General features: G+C 44.1%; 1 protein-coding gene across 1 annotated transcript in view; it reads right to left on the bottom strand.

Moving 5' to 3' along the window:
• Positions 1 to 2,175: 2,175 nt before the first annotated feature.
• Positions 2,176 to 13,532, bottom strand: part of LOC309367141 (craniofacial development protein 2-like) — a 476,702-nt gene continuing 465,345 nt past the window's right edge. The window contains exon 2 of the mRNA XM_081906495.1: positions 2,176 to 2,237. Within this exon, the coding sequence (XP_081762621.1) occupies positions 2,208 to 2,237 (30 nt within the window). The 3' untranslated portion in view covers positions 2,176 to 2,207. The remainder of the gene's footprint in view (positions 2,238 to 13,532) is intronic.

The raw sequence follows: 13,532 nt of genomic DNA, 5'->3' as shown, positions 1-13,532 counted from the left end.
GGCAGCACTGAATTGCAAAAAATTAAATTTTTCAATATATCTAGCAAGACTTTTGGCATCTCTCTCTACTACACTGTGATGAGGATACTCTTCCCCTATGTGCTGCTGGTTTTCTGGATCAAGGATGAGCTACCTGAGGCGAACTTGACCCAGACAGTTGGAGTCCAGACCATGGAACAGACAATTACAGCCAGTGTCATGTTTCAATCCTTTTCCCAGTGGAACGTTGGGTGATGGCTATGCTCAGGTCTCCCGGTGCTCCTTGTAAATATTAAGATCGCCCTCAACATGCTGAAGCCAGCTTGACTGGAGTGGCTCCGGACTTCATGTTGCCGTGACAACCACAGGGTGGTCCCAACATATTGTCAGGCCAACACATGTGTTGTTGTTGTTTAGTCGTTTAGTCGTGTCCGACTCTTCGTGACCCCATGGACCAGAGAACGCCAGGCACCTCTGTCCTCCACTGCCTCCCGCAGTTTGGTCAAACTCATGCTGGTAACCTCGAAAACACTATCCAACCATCTCATCCTCTGCCGTCCCCTTCTCCTTGTGCCCTCCATCTTTCCCAACATCAGGGTCTTCTCCAGGGAGTCTTCTCTTCTCATGAGGTGGCCAAAGTACTGGAGCCTCAGCTTCACAATCTGTCCTTCCAGTGAGCACTCAGGGTTTCCTTCAGTATGGAGAGGTTTGATCTTCTTGCAGTCCATGGGACTCTCAAGAGTCTCCTCCAGCACCATAGTTCAAAAGCATCAATTCTTCGGCGATCAGCCTTCTTTATGGTCCAGCTCTCACTTCCATACATCACTACTGGGAAAACCATAGCTTTAACTATACGAACCTTTGTTGGCAAGGTGATGTCTCTACTTCTCAAGATGCTGTCTAGGCCTGTCATTGCCCTTCTCCCAAGAAGCAGGCGTCTTTTAATTTCGTGGCTGCTGTCACCATCTGCAGTGATCATTGAGCCCAAGAAAGTAAAATCTCTCACTACCTCCATTTCTTCCCCTTCTATTTGCCAGGAGGTGATGGGACCAGTGGCCATGATCTTCGTTTTTTTGATGTTGAGCTTCAGACCATATTTTGCGCTCTCCTCTTTCACCCTCATTAAAAGATTCTTTAATTCCTCCTCACTTTCTGCCATCAAGGTTGTGTCATCTGCATATCTGAGGTTGTTGATATTTCTTCCGGCAATCTTAATTCCGGCTAGGGATTCATCCAGCCCAGCCTTTCGCATGATGAATTCTGCATATAAGTTAAATAAGCAGGGAGACAAAATACAGCCTTGTCGTACTCCTTTCCCAATTTTGAACCAATCAGTTGTTCCATATCCAGTTCTAACTGTAGCTTCTTGTCCCACATAGAGATTTCTCAGGAGACAGATGAGGTGATCTGGCACTCCCATTTCTTTAAGAACTTGCCATAGTTTGCCTTGGTCGACACAGTCAAAGGCTTTTGCATAGTCAATGAAGCAGAAGTAGATGTCTTTCTGGAACTCTCTAGCTTTCTCCATAATCCAGCGCATGTTTGCAATTTGGTCTCTGGTTCCTCTGCCTCTTCTAAATCCAGCTTGCACTTCTGGGAGTTCTCGGTCCACATACTGCTTGAGCCTTCCTTGTAAAATTTTAAGCATAATCTTGCTAGCATGTGAAATGAGTGCAATTGTGCGGTAGTTGGAGCATTCTTTGGCACTGCCCTTCTTTGGGATTGGGATGTAGACTGATCTTCTCCAATCTTCTGGCCACTGCTGAGTTTTCCAAACTTGCTGGCATATTGAGTGTAGCACCTTAACAGCATCATCTTTTAAAATTTTAAATAGTTCAGCTGGAATACCATCACTTCCACTGGCCTTGTTATTTGCAGTGCTTTCTAAGGCCCATTTGACTTCACTTTCCAGGATGTCTGGCTCAAGGTCAGCAACCACACTACCTGGGGTATACGAGACATCCATTTCTTTCTGGTATAATTCCTCTGTGTATTCTTGCCACCTCTTCTTGATGTCTTCTGCTTCTGTTAGGTCCTTTCCACTTTTGTCCTTTATTATGGAAATCTTTGTACGAAATGTTCCTTTCATATCTCCAATTTTCTTGAACAGATCTCTGGTTCTTCCCATTCTATTGCTTTCCTCTATTTCTTTGCATTGCTCGTTTAAGAAGGTCTTCTTGTCTCTCCTTGCTATTCTTTGGAAATCTGCACTCAATTTCCTGTATCTTTCACCATCTCCCTCGCATTTTGCTTGCCTTCTCTCCCCCGCTATTTGTAAGGCCTCATTGGACAGCCACTTTGCTTTCTTGCATTTCCTTTTCATTGGGATGGTTTTCGTTGCTGCCTCCTGTATAATGTTACGAGCCTCCATCCATAGTTCTTCAGGCATTCTGTCCACCAAATCTAAATCCTTAAACCTGTTCCTCACTTCCACTGTGTATTCATAAGGGATTTGACTTAGATTGTATCTTACCGGCCCAGTGGTTTTTCCTACTTTCTTCAGTTTAAGCTTGAATTTTGCTATAAGAAGCTGATGATCTGAGCCACAGTCAGCTCCAGGTCTTGTTTTTGCTGACTGTATAGAGCTTCTCCATCTTTGGCTGCAGAGAATATAATCAGTCTGATTTCGATGCTGCCCATCTGGTGATGTCCATGTGTAGAGTCGTCTCTTGTGTTGTTGGAAAAGCGTGTTTGTGATGACCAGCTTGTTCTCTTGACAGAACTCTATTAGCCTTTGCCCTGCTTCGTTTTGATCTCCAAGGCCAAACTTGCCAGTTGTTCCTTTTATCTCTTGACTCCCTACTTTAGCATTCCAATCCCCTATAATGAGAAGAACATCCTTCTTTGGTGTCACTTCTATAAGGTCTTGTAAGTCTTCATAGAATTGGTCAATTTCAGTTTCTTCAGCACAAGTAGTTGGTGCATAAACTTGGATTACTGTGATGTTAAAAGGTCTGCCTTGGATTCGTATCGAGATCATTCTATCATTTTTGAGATTGCATCCCAGTACAGCTTTCACCACTCTTTTGTTGACTATGAGGGCCACTCCATTTCTTTTACGGGTTTCTTGCCCACAGTAGTAGATATGATGGTCATCCGAACTGAATTCACCCATTCCCGTCCATTTTAGTTCACTGATGCCCAGGATGTCAATATTTATTCTTGCCATCTCATTTTTGACCACCTCCAACTTACCCAGGTTCATGGTTCTTACATTCCAGGTTCCTATGCAATATTTTTCTTTACAGCATTGGACTTTCCTTTCGCTTCCAGGCATATCCGCAACTGAGCGTCCTTTCGGCTTTGGCCCAGTCGCTTCATCAGCTCTGGATCTACTTGTACTTGCCCTCCGCTCTTCCCCAGTAGCATGTTGGACGCCTTCCGACCTGAGGGGCTCATCTTCCAGCGTCATATCTTTTATATGCCTGTTGTCTTTGTCCATGGAGTTTTCTTGGCAGGGATACTGGAGTGGCTTGCCGGTTCCTTCTCCAGGTGGATCACGTTTGGTCAAAACTCTCCACTATGACCTGTTCATCTTGGGTGCCCTGCTCGGCATAGTTCATAGCTTCTCTGAGTTCTTCAAGCCCCTTCGCCACGGCAAGGCAGTGATCCATGAAGGGGCAACACATGTAGCTGGGCATACTATGGATTTTATTTTCATGGTTGGGTAGGGAGAGGGTGATCCAAAGGTGAAGGATGTTAAAACAGACCCTGTGCCATGGTCAGAACACCTCCTGTTGTTTTTTAGACTCTTTTCCCTTTGTGGGGATGCAGTCCACCTCCCAAGTCAAGTGGTGGAGCCAGAGACAATGAGAGGGAGAAAACAGTGGGGAACCTTAGGCCCTTAGATGTTGCTGGACTGCAACTCCCATAATCCCTGACTATTGGCCATGCTGACCAGGACTGTTGGGATTTGGAATCCAGCAGCACCTAGAGGGCCCCAGGTTCCTTATCTCTTGATAAGTAAGACATAATACAGGTGGGGGCTGGCTGAAGGGAGACTGAGGTTGGCGGGGCACAGTGCCATATGCAGTGCTGGATTTACATTTTTGGGGGGGCACTCTCTCTCCCCCCAAAAAACTAAAGAAAAAAACCCTGGATGTATATTTCCAAAATATAAGATAAAAAACAAATAAAATGGCTTTAGATACCTATTAGGTCCATAAATTACCATATAGCATATATTCAACACAAAAAACAGCAACAATTTGTTGTTGGCAAAGAACAGCTGGACATATAAAGGGCCCCATTATGAGCTTAGGGCCTCATCAAACCTAAATCCGGCCCTTCCCATATGCCTCAATGGACCAGCCTCTGTTATTTTGTTGAGGCAGAGGGTATCTCCTTGATGACAAATTTGTGGAAAGTTTTAGAAATCTTATAAATTGCAGATCATGTCTGATAAATGTGGAGAGAGTGGTGGGCATAATATTTGCTGAATGGACGAGTAGCTGCTGGCTGGAATGTCTGCTCATGCCCTTCCATTATGGCAGGAATGGGGAGCCAGTGCCTCTCTGTTGTTGGACTTCAACTTCCATCATTCCCAGCCAACATGGCCAATGGTCAGGCATGATGGGAGTTGAAGTCCAGCAGCATCCAAAGGGCCACAGGCTCCTCAACCTTGTGTTATGGACTAAGGCTGCATCTCATGCTAGTCGTACCTAAAGCAGACCCATTAACGTAAATGGACATCACTAACTTAAACCCACTACAGTGGTATCTCGGGTTAAGAACTTAATTTGTTCAGGAGGTCCGTTCTTAACCTGAAACCGTTCTTAACCTGAGGTACCACTTTAGCTAATGGGGCCTCCTGCTGCCACCGCGAGATTTCTGTTATCATCATGAAGCAAAGTTCTTAACCCGAGGTACTATTTCTGGGTTAGCGGAGTCTGTAACCTGAAGCGTATGTAACCTGAAGCGTCTGTAACTCGAGGTACCACTGTGATTTCTTGTATCCACTCTGAGTAGAGCTTAGTTCATGGGTAGGCAACATAAGACCCGGGGGCTGAATCCGGCCCAATCTCCTTCTCAATCCGGTCTGTGGACGGTCCGGCAATCAGCGTGTTTTTACATGAGTAGAACGTGTTATTTTATTTAAAATGCATCTCTGGGTTATTTGTGGGGCATAGGAATTCGTTCATCCCCCCCCCCAATATAGTCTGGCCCCCCACAAGGTCTCAGGGACAGTGGACCAGCCCACTGCTGAAAAAGTTTGCTGACCCCCAGAAGCCTTAGTTATAGCAACCCCAAATCAACAAAATCCTACACATATTTACAAGTATTTTGTTGCTACTATTCTTTTTATTGTGGACTAGGAATTTAAAAAGAAAAGAAGAAACGAGATGGGGGGGAAACCATGGTTCTAGTTTCTATGGCAGCTACTAGAATTAACGTTCATGTGCTTCAGGATTTGATCAAAGCCATGCAGATTTCTAATCACCTTGCCTGTGCAGGCTCACTTCAATTATGTTACAGTCCAGACTACTATTAACTTGGGATTTGGCTAATACATTCCTGCACTAATACTGAGATTATGCTGTTTTCCCTTTCATTGTAAAGCTTTATTACAAGGCTCTGACATACACAAGACTGTTTAATAATGTCTGCCCAGTTAACTAAATTATAATTTGCCCGTGTTTAAAACGACTTTTTCCAAATCACAGTACTAAAGCGAGGGGCGTGGGGGAATCACAGCTCCCTAATACAGGTTTTACGGTTCCTGGGAGATATGCAGTATATAACACCTGAAAAACTGACAGACGTCTGCTGAAAGCTACTAAGAAAAAGAAATCAAGTCTGGCACACAATTGTCTGCAAAATGAATCTAATGTAGAGATGCCCACAAGCTGCCTATTTTTTTCATTATTTATGATTGGCAAACAGGCTTTACATTGCTTGGGGACTCTTTGGGAATATTACTCATTTTTTTTATCATGTTTCCACATGGTGATTCATTCTAATTATGGAATTCTGCCTACACAGAAAAACAGAACACCGTTCTCTTCCAAAATTACTTATTCAGATTGCAGCTAAATTACAGAAACGTATCCTGCTAAGAGGCAGAGAAAAGAGACTATTTAAAGGTATCCAGCCTATGTAAGAGAGGCAGACAATTTAGGGCTCATCCACACCGCACATTTCTAGGTGCAGGTCTGGGCTTTCAAAGTCCAGGTCCGAACACGTTTCTTTCTGCCCTGCTGCTTTCCCCATGAAAACCCACTCTTTACTGCTGAATCAAAGCAAATGGCAATCTGCAGAAAACTTGAATTGCTGTTTGTTCAGATTCAGCATTAAAGAGCAGGTTTTCTTGGGGAAAGCAGAGGGGCAGAACAAATAAAAATAAATAAAGCACTCAGACATGGACCAGGAAAGTGCCTAGATAGATGGCCATTTCAGCGAATACATGGAGGTTGGGTACTAGGACCAGCAAGGTGTAGTAATTTTGGGCGCAGGGACAGTGGGTTCAGCCTCCTTCACCACCTTCACAATTACTGTGGATGTGGAGGTAACCTCTGAAAAGAACTACAACCAATCCCTTAAGCTCTAGTGACCAGTGGTATAGTGTGGGAGGGGTCCCACAGGGGTGGTTACCCAGGGCACAAAATGGTTAGAGGGCGCAAAATGTTGACATCCTGTGCTGCCTCAATGCACTGCATGCTTCCAGTGATGGGCTCTGTTGAAAATAGCTTCTCCATGCAAACCAGGAAGTGACTCTTATCTCTGTGTCTGCAATCTTCGGGGTGATGCAGATGCTGTTAGGCAGTTGAATGAGCATGCGTACTCCGTCCCTTTCCTTCTTCCCAGCCCCCAGCCCCAGTGGCCCCAGGTGCTAGCAACCCATGCTATGCTGCTGCTAGTGATGGGCAGCCTTTTTTCTGCTACAGAACCACCAGATCTAGGATCTAAGATTGGAGCTTAGCCTATCCCCGGTATATATATACTGCAGCAACAGCCAGCATTCACATCAGTGTAGCCACACACAAGTGCAAGCACACCCTCTCTCTCTCTCTTTTTTTTAAAGTCTTTTTATTGAGCTTCATTTCTCACATACACACAATGTAAAACAAACACATTAAAGGCATCAAAAACAAAAAGAAAAAAAGAGCAAGAAAAGAGAAATATTAAGAAAAAGCAGAAAAGGAAGAGAACAAAAAAAAAAAACGAAAAAAATACAATTAGACTAATACACAACAAACACTATCTGACTTCCTTCCCTCCTGATTTCAGACTCCTAATTTTAAAAATTCCATTTTTACAGCTGTTATTGGTTATTGATTTATACATCGTAAGTTTTATAACAAACCTGCTATAGTTGGTAGGTTTCCATAGGCAAGCACACCCTCTCTCATTCACCTTGACATGTCTCTCAAATCTTCTGTAACAAAAAAAATATTTTCGCTTTCATTCCAGTTAGCTTGCCGCTACTTTAAATCTACCTCATGCATGGGAACATGACCACTTTGACCCCTGAAGGAAACCAAGTGCAGAGAACGAGACGGGCAAGCTACACTGGGAAAGCTCAGACTCTTAAAACTGCAGCCGAGATCCTAATTGAGTTGCTGCTCTAGGGTATGGCGTCTGTAGCATAATGATTAATCCAGTCTCACACCTAGAGGAGCACGTTGCATAAACACACAACAATAAAAACACCCACCCACAGATCACCTGCCCTATGAATGAATGCAAGGTCCCATCTGCACTGTGCATTTGAAGCAGGATTATCATGCCAGTCTAAACAGTCATGGCTTCCCTAAAGAATTCAGGGAACTGTGGTTGCTAAGGGTGCTGAGAATTGTAATTTGCAGAGAGGTATTAGGGAGGGTTGCCATACGTCCAGAATTTCCCGGACAGAGCTGGAATACCACAGCTGGAAGCAGTGTCTCGGTGGAAATGTCTGGGGAAATCTGGACGTATGGCAACCCATGTCAGCAGTGTTGTTTGGGAAATTTTTCCCTTTTTTGCGATTTTGCCAAAGAAGCTCAAGAACTTTGGGCAAAGCTTTTGTGCCTGATTTTCACTTTTTGAAAAATGGAAACCCTATATTAAAAGGTAAAAGGTAAAGGTACCCCTGCCCGTACGGGCCAGTCTTGACAGACTCTGGGGTTGTGCGCCCATCTCACTTAAGAGGCCAGGGGCCAGCGCTGTCCGGAGACACTTCCGGGTCACGTGGCCAGCGTGACATTGCTGCTCTGGCGAGCCAGAGCTGCACACGGAAACGCCGTTTACCTTCCCGCTAGAAAGCGGTCCCTATTTATCTACTTGCACCTGGGGGTGCTTTCGAACTGCTAGGTTGGCAGGCGCTGGGACCGAGCAGCGGGAGCGCACCCCGCCGCAGGGATTCGAACCGCCGACCTTTCGATCGGCAAGTCCTAGGCGCTGAGGCTTTAACCCACAGCGCCACCTGCGTCCCTAACCCTATATTAGGAGACCCCTTTTTCCCTGAGAGACAATTCCCTAATAAGAGGGATTGACTGTTCAACCACTTTTCAAAATGCTGCTCTGTGAGGGGAACAGAAGGTCTCCTAACAATTCCCAGAATTAAAGTGATATGATACTGCTTTAAATGTATAATGCAGGTAAGTCCTGAGTGTCACAGAAAAGTTTGAGGAGTGGGTCTGTGCACTCTCATCCTGGACAGATAAGCTGGGTCTGTGTCATCTGAAAAACAATTCCAATATGGGTGCAGACTGGGGAAGATCTCTAGTTAAAAAGCTTTGTTGGAAGAAGTCTTCATGAAGTACTGACAATATATTGAGTAGGATTGAAAGGTCAGGGAAAGACCTACAACTGCTGCCAGTCAGAGGAGACAATCTGTATTAGGTAAGAGAAAGTGCAAGGCAGCTTTGTGTGCTTCACCCCCCCCCCACACACTTGATACCTAGGTGAATGAGATTTTCTGGATGAGTGTCATGTTATGAAACCAAAAGGCAGCAGTTGCCAAACATTATGCTAAGTCCTTCTGTATTTGGAATGTTGTTTCCTGGAGCTGCAGCTTATTATATGCTTTGTGCTTAGGCACAGATAATGCGGTGCAAGAACACACACGTGTACCAGCCCAGTTATGAATGGCACATGTGTGTACAAACTGCAGCAACCCCTCTTAAAAACTGGAAAGGGAGGGGAGTGTGTCCCAAACTTTGTTGATCACTGATCACGTGTGCAGTAGTACCTCTACTTACGACCACCTCTATTTGGGCCCGATCCAAGTTGCGACCACGGCAAACCTGGATGTAAATACCGGGTTTGCCGTGATTCACGCATGCGCAGAAGCGGCTTCTGCCATTTGCGCATGCGCAAAAACGGCTGCCACCATCTGCGCATGTGTGCTGTCACCAAATGCAGCTGCGCACAACGGCGCTTCTACCAGCAACCCGGATCCACTTATGGACGCACCTCCGGAACTGATTACGCCCGTGAGTAGAGGTTCCACTGTATTTAAACTAGAAAAACATGACTTATCGTTTTGCATGCACCATCCATCGCTGATTCAGGTGTTTTGCATTCAGGTATCTGCACCAAAGTACAAAACAGACCATAAGAAGAAGCAAGTGAAGAGGGTGATTTCACAACTAGAGAAGCTTGAAACCTGAACTCTTCCAGTTTGGATAAGCCTCACCCCAGACTGACTTGAATTCAAGCTCATGAAGAAGCTTGCTCTCACCCAACTCCTTCCTCCTCACCTTGTTTGAAATGATATCTCCAACTTAACCTAAGAAGCGGACAGCAGTGGGCTGTAGCTCTGTTCTCCCCCTCACATAATAGTTAACCATGTTAAGGAGTCCGTCTCCTCAGAACCTCCAAGTGTCATTATAAATCATTTCCCAGAAGTCTTTTACTTTTTTACATTCCCACCACATGTGGTAAAATGTGTAGGGCGTCTCTATTTTCATCAGAAAAATGTTGGAGGGTGTGCTCCCTACATAGGGCTAGGGTGCCCTGTGTATGGTTCCAATATGGTGTCACATCCAGGAAATAATAACATTAATGATAGTTTTATTATTTGTACCCTGCTGATCTGACTCGGTTGCCCCAGTCACTCTGGCTGGCTCCAACATAAAAATAAAAATAAAAAATTATCCCTATACAGGGCTGCCTTCAGATGTCTTCTAAAGGTTGTATAGTTACTTATCTCCTTGATATCTGATGGGGGAGGCATTCCATAGGGTGGGTGCCCTCTTCCTGGTTCCCTTTAACTTCACTTCTTTGAGTGTGAAAGTCCTGGGATGCTTAGCTTCAGGGGTAAAACCAACCCTGGAGTCTTTTGGACCACATTGGATCTATGGTGTTTTTTTTATATATATATATAAAAATGGCTTCTCACAGTGCTAGAAAATAGTGTGGGTGCAGGGAGGAAAGCTTACCTAGGTACATTTTTGGAGATTGTGCTTCTCTCACAACTCTGTTTGCAAGGCACATAGCATCTCAAAGAACAGAGGGTTTTTTTATGAACAAATTCAATCTAAATTTGGTGCTCCATGTATTTCCTGCAGCTGTGTATCTTCTATTTGTGTAGCAGTGGGTTCAATGGCACACTGCTTATTAGAATGGTTTCCAAATGCTCCAGTAAATCTCCATGGAGAGCTACCTCTCTCTCTCTCTCTTTCGCACGCCCCTCCAATTCCGCCCGAAAAGTGAGTAGAAATGGAGATGTTTAATCATAGGAGTCCCGTGTTTTTAAATAAGGTGAACAGCATGCATAGAACAAAAAATAAAATAAAAAATGCATTATTCATGGGATCATACTGTTTCTAAAGCTTAATAAAGAATTTGATTAATAATCTCAGCACATGTCCCACATACTTCTGCCCTGGTATGCATACAGATGCAACGTATAAGATTAGATGCGACTTGTAATCTCCTCTTGTCATTTGTGCTTTTCAGGCATTCGGGATATGGAGGAGTCGAGTCGGATGGCAAAGCCAAGCTAAGGAACGTGGAATTGTTTTCATTCCAGAGAAGGTGTGGGTGGTCGTCCTCCCGACTTGCCCCATTGCCACTCTTGTTGCACAGATTTGGATATTTCAGAGACGAAAATCTATACTCGCCGCCTAATGGACCAATAGGGAGCCGAGTTTCCACTGAAATCAATGGCAAACATCCATACAGTTTGCTAAAACATGGGGCCTTACTTTCTATGATCACAGGCAAGGCTGTTTCCCAGTGCTATCACCTAAAACAATTTAACCAGAAAAGCAAAGGATTCAACCTTGGCTCTTCAAAATGCAAAGTATATGGCGCAAATTTGTGGGCGCCATTCCCCAAGCAACCTTGACTTCTGTGGGTGTGGCAGTGGATGTGCAAGACCAATGAATGTGCTAGACAGGGAGAAACATGCTGTCTTGGACGAGCTATTTAGGCTTACTGAAATGCGTTTTGCTTCCCTGGATGTTTTTATTCTGTGTGAGGAATTCAAGGCTGCATTAGGGCAATTGTTCTGTCAGTGCAAGCATTTCAGCTTGTCATATGGAACAATCCCCCTCTTCTTCTCCTGCAAGCTATTCTCCTAAGCCCCTCCCCTGAGTCAATTGTGGGAGCATGGAAGTGTGGGGGGGGCACTTCTGCTAATGATAATCATCAATTGAAACTGGCTAAATCATTGATCTTTTCCAATTTGAAATTGTTGATTTGTTTTGTGATACTACTACTACTACTAATAATAATAATTCTATCCTTTATATTCCACCCATCTGGCTGGGTTTCCCCAGCCACTCTGGGCTGCTCCCAGCAGAATAGTAAAATCACAATAAAGCATCAAACATTAAAAACTTCCCTCTGTGGGTTAAACCACAGAGCCTAGGACTTGCTGATCAGAAGGTCGGTGGTTCGAATCCCCACAATGGGGTGAGCTCCCGTTCCTCGGTCCCTGCTCCTGCCAACCTAGCTGTTCGAAAGCATGTCAAAGTGCAAGTAGATAAATAGGTACTGCTCCAGCAGGAAGGTAAACGGTGTTTCCATGCGCTGCTCTGGTTCGCCAGAAGCGGCTTAGTCATGCTGGCCACATGACCCGGAAGCTGTACGCCGGCTCCCTCAGCCAATAAGGCGAGATGAGCGCCGCAACCCCAGAGTCGGCCATGACTGGACCTAATGGTCAGTGGTCCCTTTACCGTTACCTTTTATACACGGCTGTAAACTGCTTTCTCCCCCTGTGTTTCAAATTCTGATAATGAATGGGTGTCTATTGTAAGCTGCTTTGGGTACAGCTCACTGTAGGAATGCAAAATAGAAATAAAATCAATCAATCAAATTCTTCTGATGATTTTCCCAAGCAGGAACTAGGGCTGGGTGATATCTGGTTTTCAACATCGTGAAATATCGGTAGCTAAATATCGCTCACTGGACTGAGTAAGCCCCCTTACCACTCTGGCTCCTGCGAACAGGAGCTGTATGGGGGCTTGATCAGTAATGGAAAGAGGCCTCCTATCAAGTTATCAGGCCCCAAGGTGTATAGGGCTTTATAATCTGTTACAAGCTTCTTGAGGCAAGAAGTCCAGATGAGATACAAAATAATAATAATAATTGACAGACTTTTCATTTGCAAGGTTGAAGTGATTTTTTCAAAGGCTGTGTTTTATCTGCCAGGCCTATCTCTGTTACGTTTTGTTACTTTTTGTTAAGCTGCTTTGAGAAATCTCTATAATAATTAAAAAAAATAATAATGTATAGACATCCTTAAATGAAGATAGAAACTTGTTGGTTGATATCTTGGTGTTATCTCTTCTTGGTTTCCTTTTCCTCAGATGGACAGTTATGAAACAGACTTAGAAGGTCCAGCCACCCACACTAAGGTCACACAAACAAATTCATGAAGTCAGCATCCTTAAGAGAGAACTCAAATAGCCTGCCCTATAGTACTGACAATGCCCTCTGAGATGATCAGAACCCATCAGAACCCACCATATTCTAGTAAGTTTGGCAGCAAAACAAAATCTCTGGAAACTAAATGGATTGCAAAACTTCAATAACCCTGAATAAATAAATAAGTATTCCAGCCCTGTCAAACTATTTCAAGAATGGAACTCTTGAATAACCCTCACAAACTACAGGGGGTTTCACAGAACTGTCTCATTAAAAAGAAAAGAAAAGAAAAGACAGGCGCTTTTGTCAAATACTTATGGATTCCAGGCAGTGCAGGATCTGTCACAAACAGAGGGAGCTTCCAGATGACCTACGTATGGAATATTCATCCCTATTTGTTTGCAGAAGGATTAGACGACTTCGGCTATTTAATGAACATTTGCATTACCCTCTCTGTTTCCTTATTGCATAAAGCCCGATTTTGTGGGGATGCAGGTTTCTAGTGCAAGAGCTCTCAAAAAACTTTAAATGTGCAGCTGGAATTTGCCAGTATGTGACTGAATCCCAACTGAAAATAGCAACAGTCTGGAAACGCCAAGAGACTTAAAATTTGTAACGGAAGATGAGAAATGTTTTAGAAACGATTACTATTGTTACTGTTAAGTTTGCTATGCAGCTTGTTGTGATCTCTGCTGTGATGTGTGTGTGTGTTTTGCTGCTCCTTTTCTGGGTGTGGAATTTATTCTTCCATGCTTTTG

Source organism: Podarcis melisellensis (assembly GCF_964234715.1).
Source record: "Podarcis melisellensis genome assembly, chromosome: 3".
Lineage (NCBI taxonomy): Eukaryota > Metazoa > Chordata > Lepidosauria > Squamata > Lacertidae > Podarcis > Podarcis melisellensis.
Note: the sequence above shows the minus strand (reverse complement) of the source record. Positions and strands in the feature narration are given on the sequence as shown.